This window comes from Procambarus clarkii, chromosome 15 (assembly GCF_040958095.1).
Source record: "Procambarus clarkii isolate CNS0578487 chromosome 15, FALCON_Pclarkii_2.0, whole genome shotgun sequence".
NCBI classification, from domain to species: domain Eukaryota; kingdom Metazoa; phylum Arthropoda; class Malacostraca; order Decapoda; family Cambaridae; genus Procambarus; species Procambarus clarkii.
In genome coordinates, this window is record NC_091164.1 from 33,752,384 (window position 1) to 33,776,001 (window position 23,618).

The 23,618-nt window shown below is 51.5% G+C and overlaps 1 protein-coding gene across 1 annotated transcript in view; it reads left to right on the forward strand.

The window, feature by feature from the left end:
• The first annotated feature begins 3,508 nt into the window (after positions 1 to 3,508).
• LOC123751561 (tripartite motif-containing protein 59-like) overlaps positions 3,509 to 23,618 on the forward strand; it is a 290,403-nt gene continuing 270,293 nt past the window's right edge. The window contains exons 1-3 of the mRNA XM_069325172.1: positions 3,509 to 3,538; positions 5,085 to 5,786; positions 6,553 to 6,937. Of these exons, the coding sequence (XP_069181273.1) occupies positions 3,509 to 3,538; positions 5,085 to 5,786; positions 6,553 to 6,705 (885 nt within the window). The 3' untranslated portion in view covers positions 6,706 to 6,937. The remainder of the gene's footprint in view (positions 3,539 to 5,084; positions 5,787 to 6,552; positions 6,938 to 23,618) is intronic.

Genomic DNA, 23,618 nt, shown 5'->3' on the forward strand with positions numbered 1-23,618 from the left:
ACCGTGGAATGGGAGCTCGTTGATGATGCGTCAGACATGGTTGCTGCTTGGGAACTGGGGCTCCCCACGGCCGCGGGGCATGCTGGGAATTTTTTTCAAGATGGCCGACGATCACAGGGGCTCCCAGTCATCCATTCCATACCCGCGTCACCGCGCGCCACTTTTAAATCGAACGTGAAAAATATAAATACCCGGAGGCGCGTAGCGCACCCCAAGTGTGGGCCTGCAGGCGTGTTGCACAGTTAAAGGGTTAAATATTCCAAAACTAAAAGATAGAAGAAAAAGAGGCGATATGATCACTACGTACAAAATAGTAACGGGAATTGATAAAATTGATAGGCAAAAATTCCTGAGACCTGGAACTTCAAGAACAAGAGGTCATAGATTTAAACTAAACAAAGGTGCTGAAGAAAATTAAATTTTTTAGAAGTGAATAAGAAAATTCACTTTCACAAACAAGTGGAGTAGACGGTTGGAACAAGTTAGGTGAGAAGGTGGTGGAGGCCAAAAGCGTCAGTAATTTCAAAGCATTATATGAGAGTGCTGGGAAGACGGGACATCATGAGCATAGCTCTCATCCTGTAACTACACTTAGGTAATTATATAATTTATAGGTTGTGTGGGGTCTATGCTCTCCTATTTCACATTTCATAACATGGCATTTGTTCACATTAAATTCCATTTGCCAAGTGGTGCTCATACACTTATTTTGTTCAGGTCTTCTTGAAGGGCAGGACAATCATGAATTTATGATTTCTGCCAGTACAATAGTCAGTTCTGCACATGTGGAGCACAGTGACTTACAAAGGAAAATTATTATTATTAATAATTATATATCCTCCCCAAAGCAATGGAATAGTATAGGAAACACTTGTTTAAGACATTCACTGGTTGAAAATATATATATCCCTCAAATTGCGCATCGCATCATATGATGCTTTGACCAACTTGAAGAAAATTGTGCATCACATCATATGATGCTTTGGAGTACTACGCAAGATTTAAACGGCCCGCGGATACACTGGGTTCACCACACCTTCATCAGGGCTCTTGTAAACAGACGCTGTTTTTTTTAAAAATCGTGGGCCAAATTCCCGGGTGTTAGGGGCCTCAGTATTGAGTGAACTACCAAGCCTAACGCACGCAGCATGAGCTCACAGCACTGCTGTTCAGCTTGTGATCACAGCATCGCCTAAAAATGCCATAATATACTTGTTCATACTATTATGTAGCGATGATATTATTACAGAAGACCCCTGACTGTGATAAAACTGACCAGGGTTCTGATAATAGCAGGATTGTGGTGATATATAGCGCTGTGCTGCATGGAGGGTGGAGTAATGCTGTGGGAGGGAGGGTGGTGGCATTGTCTTCTGACTGTGTGTGGCCACCTTTTATTGACTGCGTTCACCATACCAGCTTAGTGGTTTGCTATGGTGAATACAAATGTAGATACTTATATATAATGTGTGTATAGAGGGTATAAACAGCAAGAGGAGTAGGTTGGGAGCCGCCATTTTGGTGAGGGCGGTGGCGTCGTCTGCACGATATATCATGTTGGTTACCGGTGACCACAATGGTCTTTGGGCACCATACCAGTTTACTTGTACAAGTATGGTGAATAAAACAGGTAGATATTTATATAAAATGTGTGTATATAGCGTAATAACACCACAAACAGTATTGTTGGAGAAGAAATATTAGTGCGTCTGGCCTTGAGGTGTGGCAGCCAGCTGATTGTGTGAGGTCCTACGTCTTTGTGCCTTTAATTACCATACAAGCTTTGATGTACAGTTATGGTGAACAAAACATGTAAATACTTATATATAATGTCTGTATATAAAAGCAAAAACAGTATGGTGGGTGGAGAATTGTGGCAAGTCAGGTGAGGTGAGGGAGGGAGGGAGGGAGTGGCAGCCAGAGGCGGGCTGCCTCTGGCTGCTGCTGCCACTGCCACTGCCACTCAGCGTACCAACTTAGTGGTTCGTTATGGTGAACACGAATGTAGATACTTATATATAGCGTCTGTATATAGTGAATAAAAGCAAAAATAGTATTGTGGGAGGAGAATGTGTGGGAGTCAGGTGACTTGAGGGAGGGAGCAAGTAGCAGCCAGTGGCGGGCTGCCACTGCCACTCAGCGTACCAACTTAGTGGTTCGTTATGGTGAACACGAATGTAGATACTTATTTATAACGTCTGTATATAGTGAATTAAAGCAAAAACAGTATGGTGGGAGGAGAATGTGGGTGAGTGAGGTGTTGAGGGAGGGCGTGAGTGGCTGGCTGGTACACGGCGGTCACTCCTCGTTACTTTTTGACTCATAATAGCAACTTAGTGGTTCGTTATGGTGAACAAAACATGCAGATACTTATATATAAACTGTGTATATAGTGTAATAACCGACAAAGTATTTGTTCACTGTTTGATGAATATAATTAAATCAACAATATGCACACCATATTTTTGAGTACAGCGATGATTCACTCATTTTATTATATAAATATATCACACTACACACTATTGAATAATATTACAGCAAAAAAACTACGAGAAATCAATCAGAGACATTGAAGTAATTAGGTAATTATCTCTTTGTGGCAACTCCGGCCTGACAGCTGGCAAGCAACAGACCATCTGGGACGCACGCTGAGTCAGCGGCTGTTTTTTTTGCCAGACTTCTCCGCCATATAGCGGGCACAACCCGTTCTTGCAAATTTAATAAGTCAATATTGACTTATTAAATATGTGCATAGGTGACATACTTAACATAATAGATACCCTTAAAAAGATTCATAGAAAACACCGACCTTACCTAACCTACTTAGTATGTTAAGATAAGCATCTTATTGCTTCGTAATTACAATTATTACCTAACCTATAATAGGTATAGGTTAAGTAATAATTGTAATTACGAAGCAATAAGATGCTTATCTTAAGATACTAACAAGGTTAGGTAAGGTCGGTGTTTTCTATGAATCTTTTTAAGGGTATCTATTATGTTTAGTATATCACCTATGCACGTAGTTAATAAGTCAATATTGACTTTACGAATTTGCGAGAACGGGTTGAGCGGGCAATATATGCCACTTACGATTGTTTTATTATTTTTCCCGTGATCAGTGAACACAAATTAACAGGTTAGGAAGAAAAAAGATTTTTTTTTTTGTATGCGCCTGTGGGTGTCAAATGGTATATAGCCATGCGGTTAAATATTCCAAAACTAAAAGATAGAAGAAAAAGAGGAGATATGATCACTACGTACAAAATAGTAACGGGAATTGATAAAATTGATAGGCAAAAATTCCCGAGACCTGAAACTTCAAGATCAAGAGGTCATAGATTTAAACTAAACAAAGGAGCCGAAGAAAATTAATTTTTTTAGAAGTGAATAAGAAAATTCACTTTCACAAACAAGTGGGGTAGATGGTTGGAACAAGTTAGGTGAGAAGGTGGTGGAAGCCAAAAGCGTCAGTAATTTCAAAGCGTTATATGACAGTGCCGGGAAGATGGGACATCATGAGCATAGCTCTCATCCTGTAACTACACTTAGGTAATTATATAGTTTATAGGTTGTGTGGGGTCTATGTTCTCCTATTCCACATTCCATAACATGGCATTTGTTCACATTAAATTCCATTTGCCAAGTGGTGCTCATACACTTATTTTGTCCAGGTCTTCTTGAAGGGTAGGACAATCATGAATTTATGATTTCTGCCAGTACAATAGTCAGTTCTGCACATGTGGAGCACAGTGACTTACAAAGGAAAATTATTATTATTATTAATTATATATCCTCCCCAAAGCAATGGAATTGTATAGGAAACACTTATTTAAGACATTCACTGGTTGAAAATATATATATAGAAACAGCAGCGTTAAATAATGAAAACAGTCTGGAACTCTATAAGACATACAAATGACCAATTTTGGGATATGAGTTTTGTGTGAAACATTATTGGAACCAAGCGAGTGCACACAGAGTGGAGCGCGGCAGCAAGTTGTCCACTCAGGCAGCGACTACTCCAGTGTCCAGTAGACGTCAGTGCAATGCTTGGGGTGGTCTTCTACAGTAATGATAAGTGCATTAACTGTACTAGTGATTTTTTTCTTTGTTAGTTTAGGGATAGGAATTTTAGGAATGTGTGTTTGTAGAACCCTGTGTGTCTTGTGTTATTTTAGGCTCATTCACCCACTTTAACCACTGCACTGCGCAAAGTGCCTTTAGGCACTCTGAGAATTGTGTTATTTTTTCTAATTAGGCTATATTTTAATGTTTTTTAATGTTTTCATTACTTTGCGTTTTGAAATGGAAATAGTTGAGTTTGGAAACTTTTTGACATTAACTTTACCTGGCACTTTACCTGGACATTTATAAAAACAACAAAAATATGTCCTTGAAAATTGCACTAAAAAGTTTTTGTCGAAACCAGGCGTGCAGAGCTTAAGGAGTACTGTAACACGTGGTTTAAACTCCATCAACCTTGATCCCCGTTAGTAAAGTGATTAAGTGTAGAGACCTTATATTGTAAAAATCCATGCTACTATTGGTCCATGCTGGACCAATAATCAATTCATCCATCATGTTTGGTGAAGAGTATCACTCAATTTCAACAATCCAGAAACGTAATCGTGTGTTCCCATAGTTAATAAGTGTAGAATAATCCGGAGTACAATAAAGCCCATGTGTGAAGATTTAACCCCAGTGCACTTATTGTCCAATTTAGACTAAGAATACTTGACCCTTCCCCAATTATCATATATGATACATACATTTCCTTCCATTATTCATAAGAAAGTAAGGACAGGTAGTGTTAGTCTGTACTCTCGGGTACGGCTTACAGGCAGCCCTGCTGCTGCAATATGTTAACAAAAAATATTATCCCATACTCCGGGATATATTTATAAAAAATATTGGCCCTTGTGTGAATATGTTAATCTGTAAGTAATATTAACTCTGCTCTAGAATAGCTAATGCAAAGAATGTATATAAATATTATGCAATTTGTATTAGTAAATAAAGTACTGTAATATTACTTTTTTGTTGTAAATACATCTAGTTTAACCAAATATTCTTTTCCACAGGATAACAAGCCAGAGGAATGTTCAGTGTGTTTTAACGATTATGATGACAATCAGCTACGGCCTCGCAATCTGCCGTGTGGCCACACATTCTGCTCCCAGTGTATTAACAATGCTATCAAGAATGGTCAGCTGTCCTGCCCCAGCTGCCGTGGCCAGCACGCTGCCACAGCCTCTACTCAGTTCCCAATTAGCTATGCTGTGGAGGCTTTTGTTAGGAAACTCAAAAATACCCAGCTAACAACTGAGGAAGTAGTGCCAGCAAAACATTATGAAGGTCCCGCCAGAGGCATCAGTAAGACATTACGTTCCCTGGTGCAGGAGCAGAAGAGCATCATCAGCAGCCTCATTACTAGCTGTGAAGAGGTACTGTCCCAGCTGGGGGAGTACCGGGGGCAGCTGGGGGACTGGAAGACTCACCACCTCCAGCTCCAGGACAGACTCTATGCTCTGGTAGAGCAGAACACGTCAGCAATGAAACTCTTGGAACTGGAGGATACCAGTGTGGTAGATATGACAACACAAGGAGAGGAAGGGAAGACTCAGCTGCAGGCCATGTTGGGGAGCCTCGACACAGTCAACACCCCACAGGAGGTTGGCACAACCATAGACACAGCTGATGGGTGCAAGATGAAGGTAGAAGATTGGCTCCGGAAGTGCCAGGAACTCTTCCCAGATGTCAACACTGTCCACACCTCAGTGAAGGTACACTACCGAAGGTCACATTGTTCTCACCCAACTGAGTGTAGTATTGCCTCTATATAAACACTTTTGACATGGAAACACATCAAGATGAGAGTTGACTTTATAGATAGGAAACATTTTTATTAATAAAGTCAACTGTCATCTTGGTGTTTCTCTACACTGTGGTCAGTGTAGAGAAACACCATTACTTATATTGTGAAATTATTTTATTAAGAGCCTGATGCTTCATTATAGTCCAGTTACTTTACTCAGAGCCTGATGCTTCATTATAGTCCTGTTACTTTACTCAGAGCTTGATGCTTCATTATAGTCCAGTTACTTTACTCAGAGCCTGATGCTTCATTATAGTCCAGTTACTTTACTCAGAGCCTGATGCTTCATTACAGTCCAGTTACTTTACTCAGAGCCTGATGCTTCATTATAGTCCAGTTACTTTACTCAGAGCCTGATGCTTCATTATAGTCCAGTTACTTTACTCAGAGCCTGATGCTTCATTATAGTCCAGTTACTTTACTCAGAGCCTGATGCTTCATTATAGTCCAGTTACTTTACTCAGAGCCTGATGCTTCATTATAGTCCAGTTACTTTACTCAGAGCCTGATGCTTCATTATAGTCCAGTTACTTTACTCAGAGCCTGATGCTTCATTTTGGTCCAGTTACTTTACTCAGAGCCTGATGCTTCATTATAGTCCAGTTACTTTACTCAGAGCCTGATGCTTCATTTTGGTCCAGGTTCCACATTAATGTTTGTGTTGGTAATGACAGGTGCAGGACACCATCAGGGAGGCCCTGGAGATGATGACCACAGAGACAGGTGCCACAGCTGACCCCGTACACCTGGTAGACTCAGCCTCCACCATTAATGTTTGTGTTGGTAATGACAGGTGCAGGAGACCATCAGGGAGGCCCTGGAGATGATGACCACAGAGACAGGTGCCACAGCTGACCCCGTACACCTGAGAGACTCAGCCTCCACCATTAATGTTTGTGTTGGTAATGACCGGTGCAGGAGACCATCAGGGAGGCCCTGGAGATGATGACCACAGAGACAGGTGCCACAGCTGATCCCATACACCTGAGAGACTCAGCCTCCAGCATCATGAATAAAGTTCAGGAAATCACTGGAGAGATCCCCCAGAAGCAATTAACAGTAAGTTTTTTATTTTCTCTCATAGGTCATATCACAAGATATTGAGTTGCGTTTTGAGGAGAGGAAGTTTGTTCCTAGGTTTATCGAGGTTCCCCAAGTTCTACTTCTGACTTTCCTTAACATACAATCTAAAATAGTTGTCTAACTCCTGGATATATATTTTCTGGTAAGTGAACAGACATCAGGTGAAAGGAAACATGGGAACCATTTCTGTCCTGCGTGATGATTAAGCCTGTGATCCTCTATTGAACCCGGGATCCTGCCCCCCCCCCTCTCACAGAGGCACAGAGAGTGGGTGACACTACACCAACCTACCAGGGAAGCATCCAGGAGGACATTGAAAATAAACAGACCACTGCTGGCTTCGAAGAGACTGATGCCTTCAAACTGCCAACAAACTTCTAAACAATGCCAGCACCAACCTCCTTGCCAGTAGAGGGGGGTTGGATTTACATATCCAGCACCAACCCCCTGCCAGTAGAGGATAGCTGGAGCTACAAGTCCAGGACCTATCCAATGCCATTAGAGGGGAGCTGGAGCTACAGGTCCAGGACCAACCCCCTAGCCAGTAGAGGAAGGCTGGAGCTACAAGTTCAGCACCAACCCCCTGCCAGTAGAGGGGGGCTGGAGCTACAAGTTCAGCACCAACCCCCTGCCAGTAGAGGGGGGCTGGAGCTACAAGTCCAGGACCAACCCCCCTGCCAGTAGAGAGGGGGCTGGATTAAACACGTCCAGCCCCCACTCCCTGCCAGTAGAGGGGGGCTGGAACAACAGGTCCAGCAGCAACTCCTTCCCAGTAGAGGGGGCTGGAACAGTAGGTCCATCGCCAACCTCCTGCTAGTAGAGGGGGGCTGGAGCTACAGGTTCAGCACCAAACCCCTGCCAGTAGAGGTGGGCTGGAGCTACAGGTCCAGCATCAACCCCCTGCCAGTAGAGTGGGTTGGAGCTACATATCCAGCACCAATCCCCGGCCAGTAGAGGGGGGCTGGAGCTACAGGTCCAGCACCAACCCCCTGCCAGTAGAGGGGGGCTGGAGGTACAAGTCCAGCACCAACCCCCTGCCAGTAAAGGGGGATGGAGCTACAAGTCCAGAACCAACCCCTGCTAGTAAAGGGGGCTGGAGCTACAGGTCCAGCACCAACCCCCTGCCAGTAGTGGGAGGCTGAAGTTACAGGTCCAGCACCAACCCCCTGCCAGTAGTGGGGGGCTGAAGCTACAGGTCCAGCACTAACCCCCTGCCAGTAAAGTAGGGCTGGAGCTACAAGTCCAGGACCAACCCCCTGTCAGTAAAGGGGGGAGGGGTTGGAGCTACAGGTCCAACACCAACCCCCTGCCAGTAGACAGGGGGCTAAATTGAATATGTCCCGCACCTAGCCCCTGCCAGTAGAGGGGGCTGGAGCTACAGGTCCAGCACCAAACCCCTGCCAGTCGAGGTGGGCTGGAGCTTCAGTTCCAGCACCAACCCCCTGCCAGTAGAGGGGGGCTGGAGCTACAGGTCCAGCACCAACCCCCTGCCAGTAGAGGGGGGCTGGATCTTCAGGTCCAGCACCAACCTCCCTGCTAGTAGAGGGGGGCTGGAGCGACAGGTCCAGCACTAACCCCCTGCCAGTAGAGGGGCGGGAGCTACAAGTCGAGCGCCAACCCCCTGTCAGTACAGGGGCTGGAGCTACAAGTCCAGCACCAACCCCCTGCCAGTAGAGTGGGGCTGGAGCTACAAGTCCAGCATCAACCCCCCCTGCCAGTAAATTGGGGCTGGTGCTACATGTCCAGCACCAACCCCCCTGAAAATAGAAGGGGGCTTGACCTACAGATCCAACTCCAAACCCCTGCCAGTAGAGAAAGGCTGGAGCTACAGGTCCAGCACTAACCTCCCTGGCAGTAGAGGGGGGAAGGGTGGGGTTGGAGCTACAAGTCCAGCACCAACCCCCTTGCCAGTGGAGAGAAGCTTGAGCTACAGGTCCAGCACCAACCCCTTGCCAGTAGAGGGGGAGGGGGAGGCTGGAGATACAGGTCCAGCACCAACCCCCTGCCAGTAGAGGAGGTTGGAGAGACAGGGTCAGCACCAACCCCCCCCCCCCTGCCAGAAAAGGAGGGTTGGAGCTTCAGGTCCAGCCCCCTCTCCCTGCCAGTAGAGGGGGGCTGGAGCTACAGGTCCAGCACCATCCCCCTGCCAGTAGAGGGGGCTGGAGCTACTGGTCCAGCACCAATCCCCTGCCAGTAGAGCGGGGGGCTGGAGCTACAGGTCCAGCACCAACCCCCGTCCAGTAGAAGGCGGTTGGACCTACAGGTCCAGCACCAATCCCCTGCCAGTAGAGAGGGGGCTGGAGCTACAGGTCCAGCACCAACCCCCGTCCAGTAGAAGGCGGTTGGACCTACAGGTCCAGCACCAACCCCTGGCCAGTAGAGGAATGCTGAAGCTACAGGTCCAGCACCAACCCCCTGCCAGTAGAGTGGGACTGGAGCTACAAGTCCAGCATCAACCCCCCTGCCAGTAAATGGGGGCTGGTGCAGCAGGTCCAGCACCAACCCCCTTGCAAATAGAAGGGGGATTGGCCTACAGATCCAACTCCAAACCCCTGCCAGTAGAGAAAGGCTGGAGCTACAGGTCCAGCACTAACCTCCCTGGCAGAAGAGGGGGGGGGGCTGGAGCTAGAGGTCTAGCACCAACCCCCCCCCCCCCCCCCGCCAGTAGAGTGGGGCTGGAGCTACAAGTCCAACACCAACCCCCCTGCCAGTAGAGGGGGGCTGGAGCTACAAGTCCAGCACCAACCCCCTGCCAGTAGAGGGGCTGGAGCTACAAGTCCAGCGCCAATCCCCTGCCAGTAGAGGGGCTGGAGCTACAAGTCCAGCACCAACCCCCTGCCAGTAGAGTGGGGCTGGAGCTACAGGTCCAGCACCAACCCCTTGCCAGTAGAGTGGGGCTGGAGCTACAAGTCCAGCATCAACCCCCCTGCCAGTAAATGGGGGCTGGAACTACAAGGTTTTTTTTTGTTTTTTTTTGAGATATATACAAGAGTTGTTACATTCTTGTACAGCCACTAGTACGGGTAGCGTTTCAAGCAGGTCCCTGGAATACGATCCACTGCCGAGAAGAATCGTTTTTTCATCCAAGTACACATTTTACTGATGCGTTAAACAGAGGCTACAGTTAAGGAATTGCGCCCAGTAAATCCTCCCCGGCCAGGATACGAACCCATGACATAGCGCTCGCGGAACGCCAGGCGAGTGTCTTACCACTACACCACGGAGACTGTTAACACCAAGTTCAACACCAACCCCATGTCAATAGAGGGGGGCTGGAGCTACAGGTCCAGCACCAACACCCTGCCAGTAGAGTGGGGCTGGAGCTACAAGTCCAGCATCAACCCCTCTGCCAGTAAATGGGGGCTGGAGCTACAGGTCCAGCACCTACCCCATGCCAGTAGAGGGGGGCTGGAGCTACAGGTCCAGCACCAACGCCCTGCCAGTAGAGGGGGGGGGGGGGCTGGAGCTACAGGTCCAACACAAACCCCCCTGCCAGTAGAGAGGGGCTGGAGCTACAGGTCCAGCATCAACCACCTGCCAGTAGAGTGGGGCTGGAGCTACAGGTTCAGCACCAACCCCCCTGCCAGTAGAGTGGGGCTGGAGCTACAGATCCAGCACCAACCCCCAGCCAGTAGAGGGGGGGCTGGGCCTACAGATCCAACACCAACCCCCTGCCAGTAGAAGGGGGATGGAGCTACAGGTCCAGCACCAACCCCCTGCCAGTAGAGGGGAGCTGGAGCTAGAGGTCTAGCACCAACCCCCTGACAGTAGAGAGGGCTGGTGCTGCAGGTCCAGCACGAACCTCCCCTGCCAGTAGAGTGGGGCTGGAGATGCAGATCCAGCACCAACCACCCTTCCAGTAGAGGGGGGCTGGAGCTGCAAGTTTAGCACCTACCCCCATGCCAGTACAGGGGGGGGGCTGGAGCTACAAGTCCAGCACCAACCCCCTGCCAGTAGAGGAGCTGGAGCTACAAGTCCTGCGCCAATCCCCTGTCAGTAGAGGGGCTGGAGCTACAAGTCCAGCACCAACCCCCTGCCAGTAGAGTGGGGCTGGAGCTACAGGTCCAGCACCAACCTCCTGCCAGTAGAGTGGGGCTGGAGCTACAAGCCCAGCATCAACCCCCCTGCCAGTAAATGGGGGCTGGAACTACAAGATTTTTTTTTTTTTTGAGATATATACAAGAGTTGTTACATTCCTGTACAGCCACTAGTATGCGTAGCGTTTCGGGCAGGTCCCTGGAATACGATCCACTGCCGCGAAGAATCGTTTTTTCATCCAAGTACACATTTTACTGTTGCGTTAAACAGAGGCTACAGTTAAGGAATTGCGCCCAGTAAATCCTCCCCGGCCAGGATATGAACCCATAACGTGGCGCTCGCGGAACGCCAGGCGAGTGTATTACCACTACACCACGGAGACTGTTAACACCAAGTTCAGCACCTACCCCATGCCAGTAGAGGGGGGCTGGAGCTACAGGTCCAACACAAACCCCCCTGCCAGTAGAGAGGGGCTGGAGCTACAGGTCCAGCATCAACCACCTGCCAGTAGAGTGGGGCTGGAGCTACAGGTTCAGCACCAACCCCCTGCCAGTAGTGGGGGGGCTGAAACTTCAGGTCCAGCACCTACCCCATGTCAGTAGAGGGGGGGGGCTGGAGCTAAAGGTCCAGCAGCAACCCCTGCCAGGAGAAGGGGGCTGGAGCTACAGGTCCAGCACCAAACCCCTGCTAGTAGGCGGGGGGGGGGGGGAGGGGGTGGCTGGAGCTACAGGTCCAGCACCAACTCCCTGCCAGTAGAAGGGGGCTGGAGCAACAGGTCCAGCACCAACCCCCCTGCCAATAGAGGGGGAGGCTGGAGCTACAGGTCCAGCACCAACCCCCTGCCAGTAGACCGGTGTTGGAGCAACAGGTCCATCCCCAACCCCCTGCCAGTAGAACATCCCCAACCCCCTGCCAGTAGAACATCCCCAACCCCCTGCCAGTAGAACATCCCCAACCCCCTGCCAGTAGAAGGGGGGCTGGAACTACAGGTCCAGCACCTACCCCCTGCCAGTAGAGGAGGGGCTGGAGCTACAGGTCCAGCACCAACCCCTGCCAGTAGAGGTGGGGCTGGAGCTACTGGTCCAGCACCAACCCCCTGCCATTAGAGGGGGGTTGGAGCTACAGGTCCAGCACCACCCAGCAAACAATTTTAGGTTGCCACAACATATCTGGAAAGTATTTGAAAGTATTGGAAACGTTTGTTTTATCGTATCAGATACGATATTGTGTGTGGACTTAAATAGGTTTCCAAAACTTATAACCAAGACATATGTATCTAACACTAATTTGAGATGTTGTGGCAACTTTACACTCCTAACATGAGTCATTCATAATCCATTCATATACCAATATGAATCTCTTATGAAAGGTTTGAGCCAATAATCTGAACCCTTTTCACATCTTTGTGTTTAAAGTTAAATTTCTTGAAATTAAATTATATTTTATATTATATTATTTTTATTATATTTTATATTATATTATTATTTTCAATTTAAATATTAAAACCAATTTAAGGGTAAAAAAATCTAATAATTTATATTTCTTTTATTATTTACTTACAATTATAATTATTTACTAACGGAGAGAGGGGAGGCTGTACGGCGGAGAGTGGCGGCTGTGGCGGACAGTGGCGGCGGTGGCGGCGGGTGGACAGTGGCGGCGGGCGGACAGTGGCGGCAGGCGGACAGTGGCGGCAATGGCGGATAGTGGCGGCGGGCGGACAGTGGCGGCGGGCGGACAGTGGCGGCGGGCGGACAGTGGCGGCGGCGGGCAGACAGTGGCGGCGGGCGGACAGTGGCAGCGGTGGCGGACAGTGGCGGCGGGCGGACAGTGGCGGCGGTGGCGGATAGTGGCGGCGGGCGGACAGTGGCGGCGGTGGCGGATAGTGGCGGCTGTGGCGGATAGTGGCGGCGGGCGGACCGTGGCGGCGGTGGCGGATAGTGGCGGCGGGCGGACAGTGGCGTCGGGCGGACAGTGGCGGCGGTGGCGGATAGTGGCGGCGGGCGGACAGTGGCATCGGGCGGACAGTGGCGGCGGTGGCGGATAGTGGCGGCGGGCGGACAGTGGCGGCGGGCGGACAGTGGCGGCGGGCGGACAGTGGCGGCGGTGGCGGATAGTGGCGGCGGGCGGACAGGGCGGCGGCGGGCGGACAGTGGCGGCGGGCGGACAGTGGCGGCGGGAGGACAGTGGCGGCGGTGGCGGATAGTGGCGGCGGGCGGACAGTGGCAGCGGGCGGACAGTGGCGGCGGGCGGACAGTGGCGGCTGTGGCGGATAGTGGCGGCGGGCGGACCGTGGCGGCTTTGGCGGCGGTGGTGGACAGTGGCGGCGGTCGGACAGTGGCGGCGGCGGGCGGACAGTGGTGGCGGCGGGCGGACAGTGGCGGCGGCGGGCGGACAGTGGCGGCGGCGGGCGGACAGTGGCGGCGGCGGGCGAACAGTGGCGGCGGCGGGCGGACAGTGGTGGCGGCGGGCGGACAGTGGAGGCGGCGGGCGGACAGTGGAGGCGGCGGGCGGACAGTGGTGGCGGCGGGCGGACAGTGGTGGCGGCGGGCGGACAGTGGTGGCGGCGGGCGGACAGTGGTGGCGGTGGCAGACAGTGGTGGCGGTGGCGGACAGTGGCGGCGGTGGCGGACAGTGGCGGCGGTGGCGGACAGTGGCGGCGGTGGCGGACACTGGCGGCTGTGTCTGGCGGTGGTGGCGGGCGGTGGCGGGTGGCAGCGTCTGTGATGAGTGGTGGCGGCTGGCGGTGGTGGGTGGCGGCGGCGGCTGGTGGTGGTGGGTGGTGGGTGGTGGCGGCTGTGGTGGGTGGTGGCGGGCGGTGGCGGGCTGCGGCGGCTGTGGTGCGTGGTGACGATCGGCGGTGGGGGGGGCTGGTGGCGGCTGGCGGTGGCGGCTGGCAGTGGCGGCTTGCGGTGGCGACTGTGGCAACGGGCGGTGACGGCTGATTGCGGGCGGTGGTGGCGGCTGGTGGCAGGTGGTGGCGGCTGGTGGTGGTGGCAGCTGGTGGTGGTGGCAGCTGGTGGCGGTGATGGCGGCTGGTGGTGGTGGCGGCTGGTGGTGGTGGCAGCTGGTGGCGGCTGGTGGCGGTGATGGCGGCTGGTGGTGGTGGTGGTGGTGATGGCGGCTGGTGGCGGGCGGTGGAAGGCGGTGGCGGCTTGTGGCGGCTGGTGGTGGCGGCTGGTGGTGGCGGCTGGTGGTGGCGGCGGTGGTGGGTGGTGGTGGTGGGTGGTGGTGGCGGCTGTGGTGGGTGGTGGCGGTGGTGGCGGCTGTGGTGGGTGGTGGCGGCGGTGATGGGTGGTGGCGGCGGCGGTGGTGGTGGGTGGTGGTGGCGGCGGCGGTGATGGGTGGTGGTGGTGGTGGGTGGTGGTGGCGGCGGCGGCTGGTGGTGGTGGGTGGTGGTGGTGGGTGGTGGTGGTGGGTGGTGGCGGCGGGTGGCGGTCGTGGGTGGCGGTGGCTGGTGGCGGCTGGTGGTGGGTGGTGGCGGCGGGTGGTGAGTGGCGGTGGTGGGTGGTGGTGGCTGGTGGCGGCTGGTGGCGGGTGGTGGCGGCTGGTGGTGGGTGGTGGCGGGTGGCGGCTGGTGGTGGGTGGTGGCGGGTGTCGGCTGGTGGTGGCTGGCGGCTGGTGGTGGGTGGCGGCTGGTGGTGGGTGGCGGCTGGTGGTGGGTGGCGGGTGGCGGCTGGTGGTGGGTGGTGGCGGCTGGTGGTGGGTGGTGGCAGGTGGCGGCTGGTGGTGGGTGGCGGCTGGTGGTGAGTGGTGGGTGGCGGCTCGTGGTGGGTGACGGGTGGCGGCGGGTGGCGGCCAGCTGGGACACACCCTTCACCAGTGAAGGTCTGAGAACAACTAACCATATGTCTCTCTCACCCACCAGCCCAGTGTTGCCAGCTCGCGCTCTCAAAATGTTTCCTTCAAAGATTGTATATTATCTTTGAACAGCAAGTTTGATTATCAAGGAAATAATGCATATATTATTGTCACATTAATATTGTGCAATATCTTATTACATTCCTGCTAAATAATTATAATTTGAAACAGGACAAAAAATCCAACATATATATAAAAACCAACATTAGAGATCACGAGGCCTAGGCCTCGCCTGTGACCACACATCCTGCCTCCCTGGCCTGCTACCCTCTCACACCTCCCAGCAAACAATTTTAGGTTGCCACAACATATCTGGAAAGTATTTGAAAGTATTGGAAACGTTTGTTTTATCGTATCAGATACGATATTGTGTGTGGACTTAAATAGGTTTCCAAAACTTATAACCAAGACATATGTATCTAACACTAATTTGAGATGTTGTGGCAACTTTACACTCCTAACATGAGTCATTCATAATCCATTCATATACCAATATGAATCTCTTATGAAAGGTTTGAGCCAATAATCTGAACCCTTTTCACATCTTTGTGTTTAAAGTTAAATTTCTTGAAATTAAATTTTATTTTATATTATATTATTTTTATTATTTTTTATATTATATTATTATTTTCAATTTAAATATTAAAACCAATTTAAGGGTAAAAAAAATCTAATAATTTATATTTCTTTTATTATTTACTAACAATTATAATTATTTACTAACGGAGAGAGGGGAGGCTGTACGGCGGAGAGTGGCGGCTGTGGCGGACAGTGGCGGCGGTGGCGGATAGTGGCGGCGGGCGGACAGTGGCGCCGGGCGGACAGTGGCGGCGGCGGGCGGACAGTGGCGGCGGTGGCGGATAGTGGCGGCGGGCGGACAGTGGCGGCGGTGGCGGATAGTGGCGGCGGGCGGACAGTGGCGGCGGTGGCGGATAGTGGCGGCGGGCGGACAGTGGCGGCGGGCGGACAGTGGCGGCGGTGGCGGATAGTGGCGGCGGGCGGACAGTGGCGGCGGTGGCGGATAGTGGCGGCGGGCGGACAGTGGCGGCGGGCGGACAGTGGCGGCGGTGGCGGATAGTGGCGGCGGGCGGACAGTGGCGGCGGTGGCGGACAGTGGCGGATAGTGGCGGCGGGCGGACAGTGGCGGCGGTGGCGGATAGTGGCGGCGGGCGGACAGTGGCGGCGGGCGGATAGTGGCGGCGGGCGGACAGTGGCGGCGGTGGCGGATAGTGGCGGCGGGCGGACAGTGGCGGCGGGCGGACAGTGGCGGCGGTGGCGGATAGTGGCGGCGGGCGGACCGTGGCGGCTTTGGCGGCGGTGGTGGACAGTGGCGGTGGGCGGACAGTTGCGGCGGTGGGCGGACAGTGGCGGCGGCGGGCGGACAGTGGCGGCGGCGGGCGGACAGTGGCGGCGGCGGGCTGACAGTGGCGGCGGCGGGCAGACAGTGGTGGCGGCGGGCGGACAGTGGTGGCGGCGGGCGGACAGTGGTGGCGGCGGGCGGACAGTGGTGGCGGTGGCAGACAGTGGTGGCGGTGGCAGACAGTGGTGGCGGTGGCGGATAGTGGCAGCGGGCGGACAGTGGCGGCGGGCGGACAGTGGCGGCGGTGGCGGATAGTGGCGGCGGGCGGACAGTGGCGGCGGGCGGACAGTGGCGGCGGTGGCGGATAGTGGCGGCGGGCGGACAGTGGCGGCGGTGGCGGATAGTGGTGGCGGGCGGACAGTGGCGTCGGGCGGACAGTGGCGGCGGTGGCGGATAGTGGCGGCGGGCGGACAGTGGCGGCGGGAGGACAGTGGCGGCGGGCGGACAGTGGCGGCGGGCGGACAGTGGCGGATAGTGGCGGCTTTGGCGGCGGTGGTGGACAGTGGCGGCGGCGGGCGGACAGTGGCGGCGGTGGTGGTGTTGGCGGGTGGCGGGTGGCGGCTGGTGGTGGGTGGCGGCTGGTGGTGGGTGGCGGCTGGTGGTGGGTGGTGGCGGGTGGCGGCTGGTGGTGGGTGGTGGCGGGTGGCGGCTGGTGGTGGGTGGTGGGTGGTGGCGGGTGGCGGCTGGTGGTGGGTGGCGGCTGGTGGTGGGTGGTGGCGGGTGGCGGCTGGTGGCGGGTGGCGGCTGGTGGTGGGTGGCGGGTGGCGGCTGGTGGTGGGTGGCGGGTGGCGGCTGGTGGTGGGTGGCGGCTGGTGGTGGGTGGTGGCGGGTGGCGGCTGGTGGTGGGTGGTGGTGGGTGGCGGCTGGTGGTGGGTGGTGGGTGGCGTCTGGTGGCGGCTGGTGGTGGGTGGCGGCTGGTGGTGGCGGGTGGCGGCCGGATGGTGGGTGGTGGCGGCTGGTGGTGGGTGGCGGCTGGTGGTGGCGGGTGGCGGCTGGTGGTGGGTGGCGGCTGGTGGTGGGTGGTGGTGGGTGGCGGCTGGTGGCGGCTGGTGGTGGGCGGCTGGTGGCGGGTGGCGGCTGGTGGCGGCTGGTGGTGGGTGGCGGCTGGTGGTGGGTGGTGGCGGGTGGCGGCTGGTGGTGGCGGGTGGCGGCCGGATGGTGGGTGGTGGCGGGTGGCGGCTGGTGGTGGGTGGCGGCTGGTGGTGGGTGGTGGCGAGTGGCGGGTGGCGGCTGGTGGTGGGTGGTGGGTGGCGGCTGGTGGCGGGTGGCGGCTTGTGGTGGGTGGCGGGTGGCGGCTGGTGGTGGGTGGCAGCTGGTGGTGGGTGGTGGCGGGTGGCGGCCGGATGGTGGGTGGTGGGTGGTGGCGGGTGGCGGCTGGTGGCGGGTGGCGGCGGGTGGTGGGTGGCGGCGGGTGGTGGGTGGTGGCGGGTGGTGGGTGGTGGCGGGTGACGGCTGGTGGCGGGTGGCGGCTGGTGGCGGGTGGCGGCTGGTGGTGGGTGGCGGCTGGTGGTGGGTGGCGGGTGGCGGCTGGTGGCGGCTGGTGGTGGGTGGCGGCTGGTGGTGGGTGGTGGCGGGTGGCGGCTGGTGGTGGGTGGTGGCAGGTGGCGGCTGGTGGTGGGTGGCGGCTGGTGGTGGGTGGTGGCGGGTGGCGGCTGGTGGTGGGTGGTGGCGGGTGGTGGGTGGTGGTGGGTGGCGGCTGGTGGTGGGTGGCGGGTGGCGGCTGGTGGTGGGTGGCGGGTGGTGGCGGGTGGCGGCGGGTGGCGGCCAGCTGGGACACACCCTTCACCACTGAAGGTCTGAGCAGAACTAACCATGTGTCTCTCTCACCACCAGAACAGTGTTGCCAGCTCGCGCTCTCAAAATGTTTCCTTCAAAGATTGTATATTATCTTTGAACAACAAGTTTGGTTATCAAGGAAATAATGCATATATTATTGTCACATTAATACTGTGCAATATCTTATTACATTCCTGCTAAATAATTATAATTTGAAACAGGACAAAAAATCCAACATATATATAAAAACCAACATTAGAGATCACGAGGCCTAGGCCTCGCCTGTGACCACACATCCTGCCTCCCTGGCCTGCTATACCCTCTCACACCTCACACTCTTAACTCTCTCATAATCACACTCACTCTCTTACTCTGTCACTCTTACTCTGTCACTCTTACTCTCTGTCACTCTTACTCTGTCACTCTTACTCACTGTCACTCTGTCACTCTTACTCTCTGTCACTCTTACTCTCTGTCACTCTTACTCTCTGTCACTCTTACTCTGTCACTCTTACTCTCTGTCACTCTTACTCTGTCACTCTTACTCTCTGTCACTCTTACTCTCTGTCACTCTTACTCTGTCACTCTTACTCTCTGTCACTCTTACTCTCTGTCACTCTTACTCTCTGTCACTCTTACTCTGCCATTCTTACTCACTCTCAGTCACCCTTACCCATTCATACTCACTCTCTCACTCTTACTCTCATACTCTTACTCTCAATTACTCTTACTCTCAATCACTCTTACTCCCAATCACTCCTACTCCCAATCACTCCTACTCTCAATCACTCCTACTCTCATTCTTACTCTTACTCTTACTCCCAATCACTCTTACTCTCAATCACTCTTATTCTCATTCTTACTCTTACTCTCACTCTTACTCTTACTCCCAATCACTCTTACTCCCAATCACTCTTACTCTCAATCACTCTTACTCTCAATCACTCTTACTCTCAATCACTCTTACTCTCAATCACTCTTACTCTCATTCTTACTCTTACTCACTCCTACTCTCAATCACTCTTATTCTCATTCTTACTCCTACTCCCAATCACTCTTACTCCCAATCACTCTTACTCTCAATCACTCTTACTCCCAATCACTCTTACTCTCAATCACTCTTATTCTCATTCTTACTCCTACTCCCAATCACTCTTACTCCCAATCACTCTTACTCTCAATCACTCTTACTCCCAATCACTCTTACTCTCAATCACTCTTACTCCCAATCACTCTTACTCTCAATCACTCTTACTCTCATTCTTACTCTTACTCACTCCTACTCTCAATCACTCTTATTCTCATTCTTACTCCTACTCCCAATCACTCTTACTCCCAATCACTCTTACTCTCAATCACTCTTACTCCCAATCACTCTTACTCTCAATCACTCTTACTCTCAATCACTTTTACTCTCAATCACTCTTACTCTCAATCACTCTTACTCTCACTAACTCAATCACTCTTACTCTCACTCTAACTCTCAATCACTCTTACGCACTATTACTCACTCTTTCTCTGTCATCCTTACTCACTCTCATACTCACTCTTACTCTGTCACTCTTACTCTCTGTCACTCTTACTCTCTGTCACTCTTACTCTCTGTCACTCTTACTCTCTGTCACTCTTACTCTCTGTCACTCTTACTCTCTGTCACTCTTACTCTCTGTCACTCTTACTCTCTATCACTCTTACTCTGTCATTCTTACTCTGTCACTCTTACTCACTCTCAGTCACCCTTACCCATTCATACTCACTCTCTCACTCTTACTCTCATACTCTTACTCTCAATTACTCTTACTCTCAATCACTCTTACTCCCAATCACTCCTACTCCCAATCACTCCTACTCTCAATCACTCCTACTCTCATTCTTACTCTTACTCTCACTCTTACTCTTACTCCCAATCACTCTTACTTCCAATCACTCTTACTCTCAATCACTCTTACTCTCAATCACTCTTACTCAATCACTCTTACTCTCATTCTTACTCTTACTCACTCTTACTCTCAATCACTCTTATTCTCATTCTTACTCCTACTCTCACTCTAACTCCTACTCCCAATCACTCTTACTCCCAATCACTCTTACTCTCAATCACTCTTACTCCCAATCACTCTTACTCTCAATCACTCTTACTCTCAATCACTCTTACTCTCAATCACTCTTACTCTCAATCACTCTTACTCTCAATCACTCTTACTCACTAACTCTCAATCACTCTTACTCTCATACTCACCCTTACTCTCAATCACTTTACTCTCACTCTTACTCATTCTGTCACCCTTACTCTCACTCTTACTCACTCTGTCACTCTTACTCACTCTCAGTCACTCTTACTTATACTCACTCTTACTCACACTTACACACTCTCTGGCACTCTCACTCACCTTCAGTCACTCTTTCTCACTCTTACCCACTCTCGCTCACTCTTACTCACTCTAGTTAATAAGAACACACCAATATAAGACAACAAAACGTTTTCAGATTCTTTCTCACCACTTTCCAGCAACTTTTATAATTTATATAAATTATCTTAGGGAATAATACATAAATTATATATTTAAACATGATATTAGTGTTTAGTGGAATGCATAAGGAGTCAAATTGTGTTAAAAAGAGCGATTTTTAGAAAATTTGGAAAACTACTTTTTTCTGTTCATATTATAACTAAATGGATTTTAAAGGTTTCACTCAGCCAATATATATCATTCACAATTTATTAATGAATTTTACAAAAAAACACCATAAATTTTATATTTAAACATGTAAAAACTATTTGTTTTACATTTGGAAGAAAATAATTGTAGAAAAACAATTTATAATTAAACCTTTGTGTTTGGATTTTTTGAGTAAAAGTTTCTCAAAGGCTCTCCTGCACCATTCTCAATGCAAATCATTCCCACACCTATGGGAAGAGATAGGCGAACGTTGTGTGGATGATTTGTGTTTGCTGGGCTCACACTCTTAACTCTCTCATAATCACTCTCACTCTCTTACTCTGTCACTCTTACTCTCTGTCACTCTTACTCTCTGTCACTCTTACTCTCTGTCACTCTTACTCTCTGTCACTCTTACTCTGTCACTCTTACTCTGTCACTCTTACTCTCTGTCACTCTTACTCTCTGTCACTCTTACTCTCTGTCACTCTTACTCTCTGTCACTCTTACTCTCTGTCACTCTTACTCTCTGTCACTCTTACTCTGTCACTCTTACTCTCTGTCACTCTTACTCTCTGTCACTCTTACTCTGTCACTCTTACTCTGTCACTCTTACTCTCTGTCACTCTTACTCTCTGTCACTCTTACTCTCTGTCACTCTTACTCTCTGTCACTCTTACTCTCTGTCACTCTTACTCTCTGTCACTCTTACTCTCTGTCACTCTTACTCTCTGTCACTCTTACTCTCTGTCACTCTTACTCTCTGTCACTCTTACTCTCTGTCACTCTTACTCTGTCACTCTTACTCTCTGTCACTCTTACTCTCTGTCACTCTTACTCTCTATCACTCTTACTCTCTATCACTCTTACTCTGTCACTCTTACTCACTCTCAGTCACCCTTACCCATTCATACTCACTCTCTCACTCTTACTCTCATACTCTTACTCTCAATTACTCTTGCTCTCAATCACTCATACTCCCAATCACTCCTACTCCCAATCACTCCTACTCTCAATCACTCCTACTCTCATTCTTACTCTTACTCTTACTCCCAATCACTCTTACTCTCAATCACTCTTATTCTCATTCTTACTCTTACTCTCACTCTTACTCTTACTCCCAATCACTCTTACTCCCAATCACTCTTACTCTCAATCACTCTTACTCTCAATCACTCTTACTCTCATTCTTACTCTTACTCACTCTTACTCTCAATCACTCTTATTCTCATTCTTACTCCTACTCTCACTCTAACTCCTACTCCCAATCACTCTTACTCCCAATCACTCTTACTCTCAATCACTCTTACTCCCAATCACTCTTACTCTCAATCACTCTTACTCTCAATCACTCTTACTCTCAATCACTCTTACTCTCACTAACTCTCAATCACTCTTACTCTCACTCTAACTCTCAATCACTCTTACTCTCATACTCACCCTTACTCTCAATCACTTTACTCTCACTCATTCTGTCACCCTTACTCTCACTCTTACTCACTCTGTCACTCTTACTCACTCTCAGTCACTCTTACTTATACTCACTCTTACTCACACACTCTCTGGCACTCTCACTCACCTTCAGTCACTCTTACTCACTCTTACCCACTCTCGCTCACTCTTACTCACTCTAGTTAATAAGAACACGCCAATATAAGACAACAAAACGTTTTCAGATTCTTTCTCACCACTTTCCAGCAACTTTTATAATTTATATAAATTATCTTAGGGAATAATACATAAATTATATATTTAAACATGATATTAGTGTTTAGTGGAATGCATAAGGAGTCAAATTGTGTTAAAAAGAGCGATTTTTTAGAAAATTTGGAAAACTACTTTTTTCTGTTCATATTATAACTAAATGGATTTTAAAGGTTTCACTCAGCCAATATATATCATTCACAATTTATTAATGAATTTTACAAAAAAACACCATAAATTTTATATTTAAACATGCAAAAACTATTTGTTTTACATTTGGAAGAAAATAATTGTAGAAAAACAATTTATAATTAAACCTTTGTGTTTGGATTTTTTGAGTAAAAGTTTCTCAAAGGCTCTCCTGCACCATTCTCAATGCAAATCATTCCCACACCTTTGGGAAGAGATAGGTGAACGTTGTGTAGATGATTTGTGTTTGCTGGGCAACGCCCTGCCAGTAGAGGGGGGGGGGGGCTGAAGCTACAGGTCCAGCACCAACTCCCTGCCAGTAGAGGGGGGGGGATGAAGCTACAGGTCCAGCACCAACCCCCTGCCAGTAGAGGGGGCTTGTGCTGCAGGTCCTGTACCCCCCCTGCCAGTATAGGGGGGGCTGGAGCTACAGGTCCAGCACCAACCCCTTGCCAGTAGAGGGGGGGGTGGGGGGCTGGAGATACAGGTCCAGCACCAACCCCCCCTGCCAGTAGAGGGGGGGCTGGTGTTGCAGGTTCAGCACCAACCACCCTGCCAGTAGAGGGGGGGGCTGGAGCTACAGGTCCAGCACCAACCCCCTGCCAGTAGAGGGGGGATTGAGCTACAGGTCCAGCACCAACCCCCTGCCAGTAGAGGGGGCTGGTGCTGCAGGTCCTGTACCCCCCCCCCCCCGCTTGCCAGTATAGGGGGGGCTGGAGCTACAGGTCCAGCACCAACCCCTGCCAGTAGATGGGGGCTGGAGCTACAAGTCCAGGACCAACCCCTTGCCAGTAGAGGGGGGCTGGAGCTACAGGTCCAGCACCAACCCCCTGGCAGGAGAGAAGGGCTGGAGCTACAGGTCCAGCACCAACCCCCTGCCAGTAGAGGGGGCTGGTGCTGCAGGTCCTGCACCCCCCTGCCAGTAGAGGGGGTCTGGAGCTACAGGTCCAGCACCAACCCCTTGCCAGTGAAGGGGTGGCTGGAGCTTCAGGTCTAGCACCAACTCCTTGCCAGAAGATGGGGTCTGGAGCTACAAGTCCAGGACCAACCCCCTGCCAGTAGAGGGGGG